Source organism: Salvia splendens, chromosome 22 (assembly GCF_004379255.2).
Source record: "Salvia splendens isolate huo1 chromosome 22, SspV2, whole genome shotgun sequence".
Lineage (NCBI taxonomy): Eukaryota > Viridiplantae > Streptophyta > Magnoliopsida > Lamiales > Lamiaceae > Salvia > Salvia splendens.
Genome location: NC_056053.1, coordinates 616,627 through 630,878, shown reverse-complemented (window position 1 = coordinate 630,878; position 14,252 = coordinate 616,627). Strand labels below are relative to the sequence as shown.

The 14,252-nt window shown below is 38.0% G+C and overlaps 2 protein-coding genes across 7 annotated transcripts; both read left to right on the top strand.

Annotated features, from left to right (window-relative positions):
- The first annotated feature begins 1,288 nt into the window (after positions 1-1,288).
- Positions 1,289-4,429, top strand: LOC121786151 (putative late blight resistance protein homolog R1B-16). 3 transcript variants are annotated; one of them, XM_042184698.1, is made up of 2 exons: positions 1,289-3,912; positions 4,161-4,429. In XM_042184698.1, exon 1 carries the CDS (start codon positions 1,349-1,351, stop codon positions 3,899-3,901), a length of 2,553 nt encoding a protein of 850 aa, XP_042040632.1. In that variant the 5' UTR covers positions 1,289-1,348; the 3' UTR covers positions 3,902-3,912; positions 4,161-4,429. The 3 variants fall into 3 exon arrangements, with proteins under 3 accessions (XP_042040632.1, XP_042040634.1, XP_042040633.1); XM_042184700.1 differs by having other exon boundaries at positions 4,151-4,429; XM_042184699.1 differs by having other exon boundaries at positions 4,140-4,429.
- A 458-nt stretch (positions 4,430-4,887) lies between these two features.
- LOC121786150 (putative late blight resistance protein homolog R1A-10) lies at positions 4,888-8,319 on the top strand. Of its 4 annotated transcripts, XM_042184696.1 has the most exons (3): positions 4,889-5,225; positions 5,321-7,863; positions 7,984-8,319. In XM_042184696.1, the coding sequence occupies exons 2-3, from the start codon at positions 5,346-5,348 to the stop codon at positions 7,986-7,988; spliced, it is 2,523 nt and encodes an 840-aa protein (XP_042040630.1). In that variant the 5' UTR covers positions 4,889-5,225; positions 5,321-5,345; the 3' UTR covers positions 7,989-8,319. The 4 variants fall into 4 exon arrangements, with proteins under 4 accessions (XP_042040629.1, XP_042040628.1, XP_042040630.1 ...); XM_042184695.1 differs by having other exon boundaries at positions 4,888-5,225; positions 5,326-8,319; XM_042184694.1 differs by having other exon boundaries at positions 4,888-5,225; positions 5,316-8,319.
- The last annotated feature ends 5,933 nt before the right edge of the window (positions 8,320-14,252 follow it).

The window sequence follows — 14,252 nt, the reverse complement described above, 5'->3', positions numbered from 1 at the left end:
CCCTACTTTTACTAAATAACGGAAAACCTGCCCAAATTAAACATTAAAGGATGTATTTAGCCAAATTGAAGAACAATTACCGGAAAATGGTTGCAAAATGGTGGTAATTCGCCGGATTTTGCTCGGATTCGTCGGAAATCGCCTGCCTCGCCTGCTTCGCCTCTTTCGTCGCGTTTCTGCCTGATTCTGCCTTCTGCCCGTTTTAAAACTCAACTAACGACGCATAAGTATTATGCGTCGATAACTAAAGACGCATAAGAGTTATGCGTCGCTATTAAACGACGCATAAGTATTATGCGTCTCTAATAAACGACGCACAATGGTTATGCGTCATTAACTAACGACGCACAATGATTATGCGTCGTTTAATAGCGACGCATAAGGATTATGCGTCTTTTTGTTAGTGACGCATAAGAGTTATGCGTCACTCCCTGAGGCGGAATACGACTAATGCTCTTCATTAAAATGGAATTCCATTAAAATCCTTTACCAAAAAAAGAATTGATCCATGTTAGTATATGCCAAGAAGAAAAGAAAACAGAAAGAAGGAAACAAGAAGAGTAGAGTGAATGATTGATATAGAGTGATTTAGCCCAATAATACATTGATATACTTCCCTTATGAAATGTATGTACAGCTCTATAAAGAACGTATACGGCCTACAATATGTTATAAAAAATTAGTACTATGTTTTAATTCCCTCTGCTTTATTCCATTTTACTCTTTTCTCTATATATTTAACTAACAAAATTCCACTTTCGTGAAAAAACCGTCTTTTAATTTTAACTAGATATGGATGGAGTATAAGTATTCAATTACCGATCGATACATGAATAATATATAGTGAAGTCGCAATGTTATTAATATACTGTCAAGTTGCAATGTTATTAATTATCCGTGAATAATATACTGTCAAGTTGCATTGTTAGTAACTATCCGTTTCAAATTTTACGTCACCGACACATGAATAATATATTTTCAAGTTGCAATGTTATTAATTATCCGTGAATAATATACTGTCAAGTTGCATTGTTATTTGCATTAAATTTCAGATGTTAGTATAGTATTTTTGGTATATTTGAACTAGGTTATATTTACAAAACAAACTTAAAATTTTTGCAGTGCGAGATAAAAGAAACTTTAAAAAATTTATACTTCTAACTCCACTGACACTTTTTAGTTTGCAGTAAAAAAACATGTGTCAGACTACTATGTACGAAGAAAAAGGAGGAAAAGCCTTAATTAAAATCTAAAATAGTTAATGAGCTTATTGACTAAAGAAAATAGATGCAATTTATGGTCATCAATCCAATATACTACTATTTGCAATTGAGAAGAGATCAGAAAAATGGCATACAATCTCCAATCCCTCATCACAATCCTAAAACAAATCCTTGATCCTGAACAAACACGGTGGATTGTTAATCAAAACAAACCACAACTCGAATCCATACTTGAAAAGACTGAATCTCTGCAGCAGCTTCTTCACAAGTGTCCGCTCACCAAAGTAGCACGAAGTAATCTGGAGAGGCGAATCAGAGATGCAGCATATAGAGCAGAAGATGTTATTGAATCTCGCATGGTTCATCAAATGCTTTCAGCACCTCAAGGCGCGGATCGATCTCTCCTATTGTTTACTTTCTTCACACCATATCTTCAACAAGTGAAGCAACAACTTGATCTGCAGCAAGATCTGGAGCGAGTAACTCAAGAGCTGGATATTGCAACGCAGCAAGTGGTGGAGCTCATGGAGGGGACGATGATGTTAGGTGGCAGTGGTCCAACACCAGATCATTTGCAGCAATCTGTGAAGCTCGTGGAGCTGGAGGAAAAGAAGATGCTAGCTCGTGGTCGTTTATCGAGCGCCAAGAACCATTTGGTGGGAGTCAATGAACATCTGCTCAAGTTGAAGGATCTTCTTACAAATATGGAGGGAAAGATGGAGATCATCTCCATCATAGGCATGGGTGGAATAGGTAAGTCCGCACTTGCTCGAAAGCTTTACGATGATCCAGACATTATTAGTCACTTTGATTGCCGTGGTTGGGTCTTAGTTTCTCACGTTTTCAATATGCGAGAAATCTTATTAAGTCTTATTGGTGTCCCAAATGAAAACCTCAGTGATGAAGTAATTGAATGCAGTGAACAAGAGTTGGCAGAAAAATTGTATAGGAGATTGCTTCATCGACGATACATGATTGTGTTAGATGATGTATGGAGCACCGAATTCTTGGATAATATAATGATGTGCTTCCCAGACAACAATAAGGGGAGTCGGATTGTGATCACCACCAGGCTTGCTGATATAGGGAGGCGTGAACCAAACTATATGCATTTCGAGGTTAAATTACTTTCGCAATCTGAAAGTTGGGATCTACTTCGCCAAGTTGTGTTTGGAGAAGAGGACTGCCCTCTTGAATTAGAAGAGATAGGAACTAAGACTGCGAAACATTGCCGGGGGATTCCTCTTGCCATTAAGGTGACTGGAGGGCTCTTGTCACAGTTCGAAAGATCAAGAGAGGTCTGGGAGCAGTTTTTGACAGAGTTCAAAGCTTCAGTTGTTAGGTCAGACAACCTCTCCCCGCTCCTCAGTGCACTTACCTTGAGCTATAACTACATACCAATTTACTTGAAACCATGTTTCTTGTATATGGGAGATTTACCACAGGCTAATGAGGTTAAAGGATCTAGACTTGTGAGTCTATTGATAGCTCAAGGATTTGTGGAATCTAATGGAGATAAGAGGTTAGAGGAAAAGGCCGAGGATTACTTAAATGCTCTTGTGGACAGGAATCTACTTTCTGTTTCACGAAAAAAGTCCAATGGCAAACCATTGAGTTATTCAATCCATGATCTTTTGAGGGATGTATGCGAAAAGAAAGCTGATGAGGACAAGTTCCGTTGTGTAAGCTTTGATTCATCATATGAAAGTGAAGCTGAGCAATTGTTGCCAATTGCTCGATCTTTCATACACACTTGGAAGACTTTTAAAACTCCTATGTTTTCCAGATTAAGATTGCTTAGGGTGCTTGATGTATTGAGAGTGGTATTCAAGGAGTTCCCAGGAGAAATATTACAACTTGCGAACCTTCGCTACTTAGCTTTCTCCTGCACTTCAGGTTTACCAATCGAGTTATCAAGGTTATGGTATCTGCAAACCTTGATTTTCCCCCTATATGTGCCCTATGTGCCATCTGATCTTTGGGAGTTATCTGAGTTAAGACATGTCAAGTTCTCTGCAAAGTTCAAAATCAAGGAGGCAAAGTTTATCCACAAGAAGCTGCAAACTCTCTCCTGCGTGCTTGTAGTTCCTTCACTAATTAGGAGTGGTTTTTTCGAAACAATTCCAAATATCAGAAAGTTGGGAATCTACTGTGAAGGCTCACCAGAGATTGAGGTTGATCTTAGCCATCTTCACAAACTCGAAAAATTAAAATGCGAAGGTAGCCGTTTTCTGCACAAAATCAGAGTTCCATGTAATCTTGGGAAATTAACTCTAGTTGGTTGTGTAGTATTTCAGAGTTTGTTGACCACTCTATGTGCACTACCGAATCTCAAAGTGCTCAAAATAATGTTTTGTGTCTTTGAAAGTGAGGCAGAGAAAGTGTGGGAGTTGACAGAAGTGGATGAATTCAGCTCACTGCAGTATCTATGTCTCAAATCCTTAAATTTGGTATGCTGGAAAGCCGATAAAGCGAACTTTCCTAGACTCAGAGAGCTGATTGTAGACAGATGTTATGAGCTAGAGGAAATCCCCAGTGCCATTGGTGAAATCCCAACACTTAAAGAAATTAGCATATATGAATGTGGAGATTCTGTAGTGGCCTCAGCCAAACAAATTCGGAAGGTGCAGCAAGAGGAGCACAACAACTACGGCCTCAAAGTTTCTATAACATATTAGAAGCAAAAAAGGTAAAAATGCTAAACTCCAAGCAATCAAAAACATGCTATATTTGTTCATATAATGTTCTTTTTGCCCTTAATTACAATAATGGTATAAATTTCTTGATTACAACTTCTGGCTATTAAACTGTATGTCTTGGTTTGAGATAAACGTGTATATATGTAGTGTAATTGAAGGTGTAGTATAGTGTGTTACTAGTATGTAGTGAAGTATTTAATTTCCCTTAATTTGATAGCGAACTGCTAGCCATTTTCAGCTGCTGCTGCTTTGTTACACGTCCACGATGGCCAAGAGACGATGAAGACGTGATCGGGCTCGCTTTGTACCCTTCTTTAGGCGTCGAGTCCTTTGTGTTTTTAGTTGTGTTTTGTGATTGTGTTGGAAGTGGGCTTATAGCTCCTTCATGAGTTTTTCTTTGTTTGTATCTTTCCCATATTGTAGTCTTTGAACCAAATTGAGACTCTTATCTTATTATATTGTGTGATTGCATTTCAGACACTTTATACACATTTCATAGAAGCCCAATGCAGTAGCTATCCTATGTTGGATTTTATTTTAGCATATATATTTACCTTTTTAAAGCGATAAAATGAGAAATATACCTTCTCAATTTACCTTTTTTCGGCCTAATAAGACTAATCAATTAAAATAGAGGGGCTTATAATCTTGAATCTAAAAAACCTCAAGTGGAATCACCTAACATACATGTAACAAAGATGAGGTCGATTATATCTCCTTGGAGTACTTAAAATTGAACTTCTATTGTATGATAATTCTAACATATTGAAATTTATTCTAGTGTAATAAATACTAAAATAATTTAGTTTAATGAAATTAACAACAAATTTAATTATACAAGTTTTCTAGCTTTGAGAAAATCCCAAAACACAACATATATTCACCGCCACAAGGATTTGACCAACTGAGCTATGGATCACATGCCAATATTTGTATGAATAATATATATATATATACACGAACCTCTGATCGTCGAGGTCGACCCCCTTAAATCACACTTGGTTTAGTTTTCGGTATTTTTTCTATTACAGATTTAGAAAAAATATTGAGACTTGTTGTATTTTGAAACACGAATATTTGGGTATTGAGTTATCGTAATTGTGTGTTTCAGTTCAGCTTCAACCCTTTTCAATGTGCTAGTACCTTTGTATTCATCATCGTTGACTTTAGGAAAGCGCCATGCCCCCTTTCTTGCAAATCAAATCTTAGTTCATATCCAGAATTTGCTATACTATACATGAGATAATCGACAATCTGATCACGGATTAGTTCTTAGAGGTCGACCCCCTTAATTGACACCTTGGTTAGTTTTTTTTTTTTTTCTTGAAACTTGATGTGTTTGAAACACAATATTTGGGTATTGACTTATCGCGCGTATTGTCTGTTTAATAAGTGCAGTGCAGGTTGGAGATAGAGAGCAGAAATGGCTTATGCATTACTCATTTCTCTGAAGCATTCTTTAGAGCTCCTTCTTGATCCTGGTCGATCAAGAATTCAAGTATCCAGCTCAGAGCTTCAACCCTTTTACGAAGACCTCTGTTACCTAAAGTCATTTTTTGATAAAGTGAAATCTTTGGAAGACAGCATCAGCGTTGAGGAAGTGGAAAAAGATATCAAGGATGTATTACAGAATAGTCGAAATCTGATGGAATCCCATTTATCAGATTTAGTTCGTTCTGGATCTGAGAGATCAGGAGATGGGAGTTGGTTTTCTCGAGAATTGGTGGAACTCAAAGATAATCTCCGTCGCTTGAGCAATATGTTAAAAGCCAAGGAAAATGATCTCATAGGAAAACAGCAACTGCCCACTGATGTTGCCGTTGGTGTTGATGTTGCTGTTGTATCAGAAATCCACCAGGAGATTGTGGGATTGGAAGATGAAGTACGGATGCTGCGACAACGGCTTTTGGATCCAGATTCCAGGCTCCAGCTAGTCTATATTGTTGGGATGTTTGGCATTGGTAAGACTACTCTTGCCAAGGAGGTATGTAACGATGAATACATTCGTGACAAGTTCACAACTCGCGGAATTGTAAGAATTGGTGTAGAATATAAGTTGGAAGAACTACTGCGTGAGCTTTGTGAAGTACTAATGGGTTCCGAGGTAAAGGAAAAACCGACGGTTCATGAATTGGGGAACCGTCTCAAGGCATCTTTATCTGGTGGGACTTATCTGGTTGTATTAGATGAGTTATGGAATATGCGAGTCTGGGATCATCTCCGACCCTACTTTCCAGATGACGGAAATGGTAGTAGGATCGTGATCACAACTAGGATGACTAACGTCGATCGTGTTGCTTACAGAAAATCTATTTTCCAAAAGCGTTTACTAGACGATCACGAAAGCTGGGAGTTGTTCTGTAATATGGCATTCTCTGGCATGGAGTGTCCTTCGGAACTTGAGGGAATCGGCAAGGAAATTGTCTTAAACATGGGAGGACATCCCTCTGCACTAGTCGAGATTGGTAAATGCGTATCTGAGTTACCAAAAACGGTCGAATCTTGGATGGAATATGCTCAAAATATAATTTGGAAAACAACCATTCCAAAGGTTGTGAATGCTGAATTGCCTCACCATTTAAAGGCGTGCCTTCTCTACTTGGGCCTACTCCTTCCAAACTATAACATCCCTGCTTCTCAACTCATTAAATTATGGGTGGCTGAGGGATTCATCGAGCCTGACGCCGATCAAAACTTGGACAGCATAGCTGAGGAATATCTGGAGGACCTTGTTTCCAGAGGTCTTGTTATAGTTCATGAGCGGAGCTACACTGGTAGAATCAAAACCTGCGGAATGATCCATAAGCTCATTCGGGATGTCTGTGTCACTGAAGCTCAACAACAAAAAATATTCTGTATTGTAAACAAAGACACTAGCACAAAAAAACAAAGGCGGGTGAGCATCCAGAGTGATGCTTTACTGGGAATGATGGCTGTTTCACCTGTACGCTCTCTTGTTTTTATGTGCGCAGAGCATCAAGATCCATTGCCGGTGTTTAAGTGCGTTAAATGGCTAAGAGTACTGCATGCACTTCCTATAAGATTTAGCAAGTTCCCGGACCAAATACTGAAGCTGGTCCGGTTGAGGTACCTGGCCATAACATTTGATGGGGAGCTGCCATCATCGATATCCACACTCTGGGACCTTCAAGTCTTGATTATTGTTTCAAGTCGGGCCATCAGTTCCCCTGTCTTCTTGCCGTTGGAGATATGGGAATTACAAAAACTGAGGCACCTACATTGCATGGGATTCGACCTGCCACTTCCTTCAGCTGATCTGCACCTAATGAAGCTTCTCACGCTTTCAGGTGTGAGTTTTCGTACTTGTGTTGATGGAGTTCTTGCAAGAATTCCCAACCTAACCAAGTTAAGGATCCAGTTTGATCCTGCAGTCCACGCTGTTGAAATTTCATCTACTGGTGATGTTTCTAGCCATCTACATCGACTGGAGTCATTCAAATGCGCAGTCACAAACCCATCCGGAGTTGCATTCTCCCTTGAAGGTTTCCCATCTGGTCTTACAAAGCTAACCTTGGGAAGATGTGGATTTCTGTGGGATGAGCATTCCGCCATCATTATTGATCAGTTACCAGATCTTCAAGTACTAAAGTTGCGATGGAACGCCTTCTGTGGCCCCAGATGGGAATTCGGCGATGCTGTATATCATTCTCTGAAATTACTGGTTTTGGAAGACTTGAGTATAGAGCAGTTGAAAGCAGAGCCGAAAAACTTGCCAGTTTTGCAAAAATTAGTTATCAGGCGTTGCTACTATCTGAAAGAGATCCCAAGTGATATGATAGATATCCTAACACTCAAAGTTATCGAGGTGGATGATTGCGGCAACTCCCTTGTTAAATCAGCAAGACTCATACAGGAGGAGCAAGCGGACCGAAGAAATGATGATCTACAAGTTACGATCCATTCTTCATCTGATGATAGTAGTAAGAGCCCTCGTCTCTTGGATTCAATGAATGTCTAATTTCTGTGCTTGTGTTCTGCTGAATTTAATAAGCAACATGCTTACTAGTCTTTTCCATGCATGGTTTAATGTTTTTTTATAGAGTGATAATGAGTCAATGTGATGTGTGAGTGTGACCAAAATGCAATCAAATGGAGGATTGTTCTGCTGACAAGAAAGAGACGATCTGTTTCGCGGGAAGCAGATACAGAATCTACAGATCACTGTCTTTCTACTTCTGTTTCACATTTTACTGCACACACTATGACTATGCATTATCGTTGTTAATGGCTATTGTATTCGTTTGCTAATTATAGTCTTTGAAGACTCATGGAATAAGTATTTGTGAGAATTGATTATGCATAAATAGATGTAATGGTGGTCATTGTTTTAAACTTATCGCTTTCTGGAAAAGAGAAGTATAATCTCTTAGTGGGGAGTTTGAGGACTCAGAGCGTCTTATCGCACTTGATCTTCGTATTTTGGCATTTTCAGGAACATCTTAGGTAACTTAGCGGCGACCCAGTCCCCATAGAACCTGACCTTGAAGGTATGCCTCCATATATATCATCCAGAACTTGTAGTTGTTATAGCCTAAAAGTTACTCCATCCCGAACCGAACTGATTATTTCCTACAGTTGAGATTTTCCTCATCACAGTCGATCTTGTGGTCACCGTCAACATTAAACTAAACGCCACCCCTGCTTGGATCAATATAGATGAGTTATCTAGATTTATTTGAGTGTTTGGTAAATAAGATAATTTATCTATATTGCCCATGTTTAAGACTTAGGTCCATCTTGGCCAGTCTAGGTCCTAAACAAATTAGTTCATTTCCTCATTTATGTTATCAGCCCAAAACAGGGGCGTTAACATATCGTGCCTATATCCATCACCTAGATAAAATATAAAATTACCAAAGTACCTTATTCTTTCACCTGTTTCATAAAAGAATTGAGAAGCACATCCGATTCGTAATTTCATAGGGTTCGATTAGTCATTTTATGTCTTTATCCTGATATTTGGATTTGTTACCAAACAAGAATACTAAATTAATTATCTTAGATTTAGTTTTAATTCTTATCTTAAAGCTCATCATAATTAATTCAATGTGAATTTTCAATAGCATATGCGGCTTCAATTTCAAGTCAAATAGGATATGAGGCACTGAAGCCGTAATTAGCTGAGTTTCATCTGTGGGATACCTATACCTATTCCTTCATGGTCCCAAGCACAAACACTTCATAGGTATGGTCAGGGGCGGACGCAGAAATGAGCATTAATAAGGGTTATATTTTCAAAATATTATTTGAATACAATTTTCTATGTGATTTAAATTACTAACAAGGGCTTTAGTATAATTATATGTATAAATTACAAAAAAATTATAAAACTTTATAAAAGAAAAAATTAAAAATATAAATTCATTAGGGGCTAAAGCCCTACCCTCTCTCCACATGTGTCATCTCTTGGTATGGTGCGTATTAAATAGGAATTAACTCGTATAGATCATACCTCCAAAATGTTCTTCATTACCAATCATACAAAACGTATTAATCACCCAAATAATCCGCCTATATTTAACTACACAAACCTTTCTACACGAAAGACAGGATATATTTAAGAAAATTCACATCTTATTTTTATTTTCTTACACTATTTTTTAAGAACACGAGGGATCCAAATGCACAAATCAAACGTTCCAAAAAATATGTTATACTTATAATTATTATTTCAAATGGTTCAGCTCTCATAATTATTCTTTTGTAAGTAAATATTAGTAAAGTGTGTATTCTTACATTGCCTGTGATATCATTGATTATTTAAAAAATACGTGCGTGAGGTATATTTTTAGCCTTTCTTCAGTAAAGTGTATATTCTTATATTTAGGAGTGGGGAATTATACCGAAATACCGGACGTATCGTACAGAAAAAATACCAAAATTACTGATTTTTCGGTATACCGTAGTTTTCGGTACGGTAACGGTATTAGATTTCTTATACCGCGGTATACCATGGTATACTGAATCTTCAGTATACCGACATACCGAATCGTCGGTATATACCGACGCTTTGGTATACCGTAGTATACCTGTATACCGATTGATTATTATATATAAGCATAAGGATGTGATCAATTGCTAACTACAATTAATTTAAGACCTTAGGATTTTAGAGATCTAACGGTCTATAAATTGTCATGTGTAATTTTATTTTTTATTATTAAAAAGATAATAACAACTATCAAATTTAGGATGTATGAGCTCAATATCAATACAGTGTATAAAATATATCAACATGAAGATATGATAATGTCAACACAATTTCGTATTGACATTGTGCAAGCATTATATTGACATATTATGTAATTTGTATTGATATTACATGCTTCTTAATAAAATACAAAAATTCATGAATTTTTTTTTGAATTTTGATATTGAAACATATGCATGTAGATCTCGTTGGAATCCTTACCCAATTATCTATAATTTGATATATGTTATGCGAAAAAATAATTTAAATTGAAATAGTTATATGCATTTAAAGTTTTGAGATATTTTTAAAAGTTAGTTATAACTAATTTATTATTAATTGACATTAATACCCTTATTGATATTTTTTTGTATATTGTATTGATACTTGGGTTGAATGATCTTGGCCCTTAATTTGAAAATCTAATGTCTATCATTGAGTTATAGTTAGCAACTTAACGGTGAATTAGCAATATAATACACCCCTATAAACATATATATTATATATTTATGTTATATTTATACTCAAATTTAAAAATAGAATTCTCTATTATACAAAAATATAAAAAGAATTGTTTTTTGAATATATTTTAGTATAAAAAAAATAGATTGTCTCCCGTTATTTGAGTCATTTCTCTTTTTAGCTAAAAATAAAACATCCAATCTTACTTACTTTATTCTTTCTTTTACTTTCTTCTCTCTTCTACCTCTTACTTTATTCTCTCCTCTACGTTATTTAAATCACTAAACACAACTTTCTTAAATCATGTGCTGAAAAGAAACGCCTCAAGTAACATGGGACGGAAGGAGTATAAAATATATTCTCTTGTTTCATAATAGTTGAGTTATTTTGTCATTTTAGTATGTTCCATGGTAGTGTAGTCATTTACCTTTTCAGTAAAAGTCAACACATTTCTTCTCGCTTACTCCCTCCATTCAAAGGAAGATGACCCCTTCCCTTGGGCGGCACGGGAATTTATACAACTTTATTTTGTAAGTGAAGTGGAGAAAGTAAAGTAAGAGAGAATGAATAAATTAGAGAAAAAAATGTTTCTATTTTTAGTAATGAGTCATCTTAGTTAGGACAAATGATACGATCCCTATATCTTAGTATTTAGTTATCTTTTGTTTCACCATATATTTTCCATATCTTTGTTTTCTTATTCAATAAGTTAGGGCAATAGTATTCTAGTATTATAAATAAAAGAGTTTGTTATCATTTTAATCATACAATCAATTAATGAAATATTTTCCTCATCAAAGATCAACGTGTGTTTTCCAATCTTAATTTTGGCTCTCTGCCTGACGGAAGAATCCGCACACATAATAGACACCCAAAATTCCCTCTGCCGATCCTAATTGGACGACGGAGTATTCTATCAACCGCCGAGTTATCTCCCGACGGGAAAATAACTCATGGTTTGGCGCTCCTCGCAAGCCTCGACGGCCATCCTTTGGAGCGTTGAGGTCGTCGAAAGCGCCAATGAGATAGGTGATGACACCACTCATGGTTTAGCGCTCCTCGCAAGCCTCGACGACCATCCTTTGGAGCTCGGTGATTTGTTGATGTTGATGAACATCATCTAGCCGTAGACGCTCCCAAAAGACTTGCTCCGCTGTACGCCAATCACCTTGTGTCGCCCCATCCTTGGCGGTTGAAGGCATTCTCCTGGTGTTGCTCCGTCCATCGATTGTCCCAAGTGTTGGCTAGAACATATCTCCTAATTGGGCGGAGGTGTTGGCTTGAAACTCTTCTTCTTCTTCTTGTGGCGGCACCCCACTCCCTTGAGCATGTGAATTCTCTGCCTCCTCTTGATAATTTTCAATGGCTTCGAAGGCAGAGTCATCTTCCGGGTCGAAGGCGGGGATGCGAGAAGGAATGTTCCTCCTCCTAAACTCCCCATGAACGGGGTTGTCCTCAATGGCTCTCCGGTGGATGGGCGTGTTGAGCTTCCAATTGACTTGGTTCTCCCACGTGTCGACCTTGGTCAAATGAAGGATGGGAACGGGAAAGTGGTCCCGATCTACTTGCATGAAAAATGCTTGACTGCTAGAATCGGTCTTCAAAAGCCTCACCGAGAAGAGCACCTCATAGGTGATAAGTCGGTCCCCCATATCCTCGGCGAATCCCGTGGTCGAGACGCCAAGATGTTCTGCAAGCGTCATGATCAATCTCCTGCAACAAATAACACTCCCGTCTTTTTTAGAAATCCGGTCAACGTAGAGAGTGAAGAGGATCCCATAGTTGAACCCCCTCTTGGTGAGAAGACACCACATGACATTGATCTCGGTTTGGGACACACTCCCACCGTCAATTCTTGCGAACATCAATTGAGTAATGGCTCTGTGGAGGTACCTCAAAACGGGGTTGCGGATGGACGAGGACTTGGCATAGCCCGGCTCATGATCTTCCCCTTCCGTGGTCATTGCACCCCAAACATCGGAGTACTCATAGTCGACCTCTTCATCGGGATTGGGGTCGAAGCAATGGAACACCTCACAAATGTCCTCCATGGAAAGAGAAAAGTTGCGGTTGCCAAGACGGAAGTCGATGCTCTCGAGGGTGCGGGAACGGCAATTCTTGTGCACCTTGAGTGTGCTTAGGAACTCGAGAGTGAGTCTCCTATATGATGGCCACCTTCCTTGAAACATGTGGATGAGGCCATTCCCTTCCCCAATATTGCACAACGCCCAGAAATCCTCTAAGATCCCCAAAGTACCGAGGGGCAACTCGTGGGGGTGTCGTGAGGGTGCTCTCTTCCACATTGCCTTATGCTCATCCGTTGGAAGGCTAACTCCGTAGCTCTTCGCATTCTCGGCCCTACCTCTGGTTGTCATTTTCCTACAAAAGAAAACCAAACTCTAAAAAGAGCACTAAACAATAGACAAACAAGGGTTCCCCCAAACTTGCACTCAACTAAGCATACATCAAAAATCAACAAAGATGTGGAAGTTTGTATCAAGTAAGCATCCTAAATTGTAGCATATAATCATGTAAAACAAAACCAATAATTTAAAACAACTAAAATCCATCCTCCAACGTGAATTCATCCCCCATGCAGAGACGTATCATCATAATCAATACAAATCAACAATCTCTATGACTACACATGTGTTGCAATTTATGGAAGTAATAATAGCATCACAATACTATGAACATGATTGCAACATATAAGCAGCTAAGAACAGGAGGAAATTCACCAATAAAAACCAACAATTCACCACCCTATGCAAAACAAGAGAGCGCATCCGACCTAACCCCATCACTCCAAGTGTAACATCACTCTGGATGCTCACCCGCCTTTGTTTTTTTATGCCTACTCCAGAACTTGAAGTGTCTTCGCTTACAACGTGGAATAATTTTTGTTTCCGAGCTTCATTGACACTAGGGATGTCAATTTAGCCCGCAACCTGTGGGCTGGCCCGAATAACCTGCCAAATTTATAGGGTTAGGGCTGAAAATTACAGCCCGATTAGCCCGCACCCGATTAACCCGCAACCCGTTAGGGCCAGACCCGAAAACCCGATGGCTGGCCCGGAAACCCGATAAAATTTATATTATTCTATTTGTTTAACTCTAATTCGACACTTCATTGATTATTTTATAATATAGATTACTGAAAAAATAACTTTCCATTTTATATATTAAATATATAAATTATATATTAAGTTTTTATTAATATAATAATAAATAAATGAATTCCAAACTTCAAATTCACTAAAAAAATATATTTAAATTTCTAAACATGCTTTAAAATTTCTTGTTGTTTATGTTTTATTTTGCATAAATCTCAAATATTAGTATTTGATCATAAAATGTTTATGTTTGAATTTAAGCATGTATCTCAAATTTATCATAGTTAAATTAAATATTTTACATTTTATAAATATAACTAATTTTCACCATTATTTATTGGATTGATCGCATGTTAATTTTATCGGTAGCAACCCGATTAACCCGATGGGCTAGCCAGAAACCCAAGCTTTTAGGGTCATGGTTGAACTTATATAACCTGGAAAAATAACAACCCGATTAGCCCGCATCCGATTGACCCGCAACCCGAATAGGGTTGGCCCGAAACCCGGTGAGCAGGCCCGATTGACATCCCTAATTGACACA